Below are 2682 nucleotides of genomic sequence, written 5' to 3'. Positions count from 1 at the left end.
TCACACGATAGTGATCTGGTCGCCTGTGTCGTGCAGTGTGACGTACCAGCGCAGGGTACCAGCAGGGGTGGGTATGTTGTGCAGTACTTCACTGACACCAGTGCGGTGATGTCTACCGGTGAGGGTGTGCTTATCATGGTCGAGAGCTAGCGTGATCTGATCGCCGGCTTTCCACTTCTGACCGAGTGCACCGCCGTTCCGCTGTGGGTGAAAGCCGCCTGAACCCTTCCCATGCCAGCCAAACACTTGTGCTTTGTCAGCGTGAATAGAATCAAGCTCTGGCGACTTGGCAGAACATACGCACAGAAAGATTTGCGCTTCTCGGGTCTGATCAATTTGAGCTGTGAAATAGCTGATACCAGTCTTTTCTGCCACTTTCCCACTGCATACTGCTCTTGAGGTGCCACTATGGTGACGTTGGATTGCCTGGTTCTGTCTTGCAGTGTGTCCATCATTGCTGATGTGAATAGAATGGTAGCATTGATTAGCATCAAATACTGCACGCTCACAGATATGCGCCGACATTGAACCCTTGTGCAGTAACACATCATGGACTCTGCTGACGATCCAATGGAGGCCAGCTTGTTGAGGAGTGAAGGCAAAGTGGACTGTACCGTCGTTATCAATGCGGGTCACAGCATATTCAGTCCATGACTTAAACTTATCGCCATCATCATCATTTTCACCTTCTAGAGCAGTAATCACATTGATTCTATGTTGGTGAATTCGCTCCGGAGTCAGTTGAAGTTTTGTTTCCGGAGAACATTTTGGTTGAATAGTAACGGTGGCGTCCTCTCCCAGATATCGCAGATTGCTACACTTCACGTGACCATCTGCAAGATCCAGTGTATAGCCAGCCCGAATAATCTCGGTGCACAGATCCTCGACATCTGTTGGAGCAAATGTGATTGCACTGGACACACACGGTCGCAAGTAGTCTTGCGTCGAGCGCTTGGCATCATCAACGGTGCTATCCAGCCAGCTGCTCATTTTAAGAAAGTCCGTGTTGTCGTCACACGAGTTGACAATCTCCGTTATCCTCTCACCATGTTTGACAGCCTCCAGTAGTGTGGATAGTTGCTTTTCCAACGGCTGCAGCTTAGTTGTACGCCGTTCGTCCAGCTCAGCCAGAACTCTCGTTTGGCGTTTGGTGATCTCTTCCCTCAACGTGTCATAGAACTCAACAGCCTGCTCAGAGGCGCTCTCTGTTTGCTCATGAAGAGTTTGCATACTTGTTCTAACTCTGGCAATTGCTTTCGTCCATCGCCCGTCAACAGTGCTCAACAGATTTTCAAGCAACTTCTCTCTGGATTCGCCTGCTGCCTCCTGGATGGGGCGCGGTGCATGCTCAGTCAGCCTCCCAGCTCCATTTTCTTGAGCGTGGCTGTCAATCGTGTGTACTCCTTGCTGCATACAAACAGCACACAGCAGCTTATTGCAAGGGAAGCAGAAGTGACTCACCGACTTTGACGGATGAATAGAACAGCGATGCTTGTTATGCCCCTGTGCCTGTGGGGCTAAAGCGTTTCCGCTGGGTTGACCAGCTTCATCTTCAGCTCCATCATCGTCCGCAGGTGTGTTGCCGTCGGATAGCTTCGAGTTCGAGTCATGAATACCGGTGACTTTGTGCTTGAACGTCGCTCGTGTGCGCGGGTGCACCTCGGCATGAGCGGTACATAGCATGCAGTCACATTCTTCGCACACGAACTCCGCGATCTCGTCATCTCCGCACTCCTCGCACAGCAACGCAACTGTAGCTGATCCGGATCCCGAGCCAGCTTCGCAAGCCAACTGCTTTGGATAGGCGCTGGGTAAAGAAAGCCCTGGTGACCATCCTGCCGTGAGTGGCGTTCTTTTCCTGCAAGCAGGGCAGCTGATGCCCACCGCTGAGTCGTCTTCTCTTGTATTCTCCTCCAGGCACGTCATACAAAGGACATGCAGGCAAGATAGCAGCCTGGTTTTGTTGTCCTTCTGGCAGGTTACGCACTTTGCTGGTGCCATTGCTAAAATTCTGTTGCATGCAGGCGTCCGAAGCCTCGGCGAAGGATCGATCTCGATCTGGCACAGCTGCAATACCAACAAGTAACTAGTTTTTGGTTTTTTTTTAATCTAGACTACAACAAAGTACAAGATCTTTCCCGTGTACCGGACTACGTCGACTGCCAGGTGCGAGCCTCGAGGCCGACACGTCATCCGTATCTGCTCTTGTACCGACCTGTGCAGAGTGAGTCAGTACGAGTAGACCATAGTACAGTCAGTCCGTAGATCTACAGTCCATTCATCGGAAACTGGCCCCGCTGGCTGTTGAAAGTCGGATTTGGGCCGAATTGAGGATCAAAAACCCACTTTAAATCTCAAAATCTGGGTTTTGGATCTGCTTCTCCGAATCTCCATACATTTTGCCGTGGCATACTTCCTGTTCTTGGACTTTTCTGGCCTCAAATGTGGCAAGGAGTAAGCACGGGTCACACAATGCAGGATGTACTGTTGTTTTCACGATATCTACAACTACCGTAGAATCCCGCGGATAAGCCCACCCGCGTATAAGCCCATGCCCGCGCATATAAGCCCAGGCAGAGGGTTTGTTCGAACATCACAAAGCTTCATCGTACAAGCCCATGGCCATGGGCCTAGGTCATACCGAGAGTCCATAAATTATGGACTCTTGGCCATACCATGCAC

The 2682-nt window shown here is 50.9% G+C and overlaps 1 protein-coding gene across 1 annotated transcript; it reads right to left on the bottom strand.

The window, feature by feature from the left end:
- On the bottom strand, positions 1–2001 carry LOC135830747 (E3 ubiquitin-protein ligase TRIM45-like). The gene has a single exon (XM_065342967.1). The coding sequence runs from the start codon at positions 1999–2001 to the stop codon at positions 1–3; it is 2001 nt and encodes a 666-aa protein (XP_065199039.1).
- Between the last annotated feature and the right edge of the window lie 681 nt (positions 2002–2682).

Source organism: Sycon ciliatum, unplaced genomic scaffold, assembly GCF_964019385.1.
Source record: "Sycon ciliatum unplaced genomic scaffold, ocSycCili1.1 SCAFFOLD_1557, whole genome shotgun sequence".
NCBI classification, from domain to species: domain Eukaryota; kingdom Metazoa; phylum Porifera; class Calcarea; order Leucosolenida; family Sycettidae; genus Sycon; species Sycon ciliatum.
This window is presented reverse-complemented; position numbering and strand designations above follow the sequence as displayed.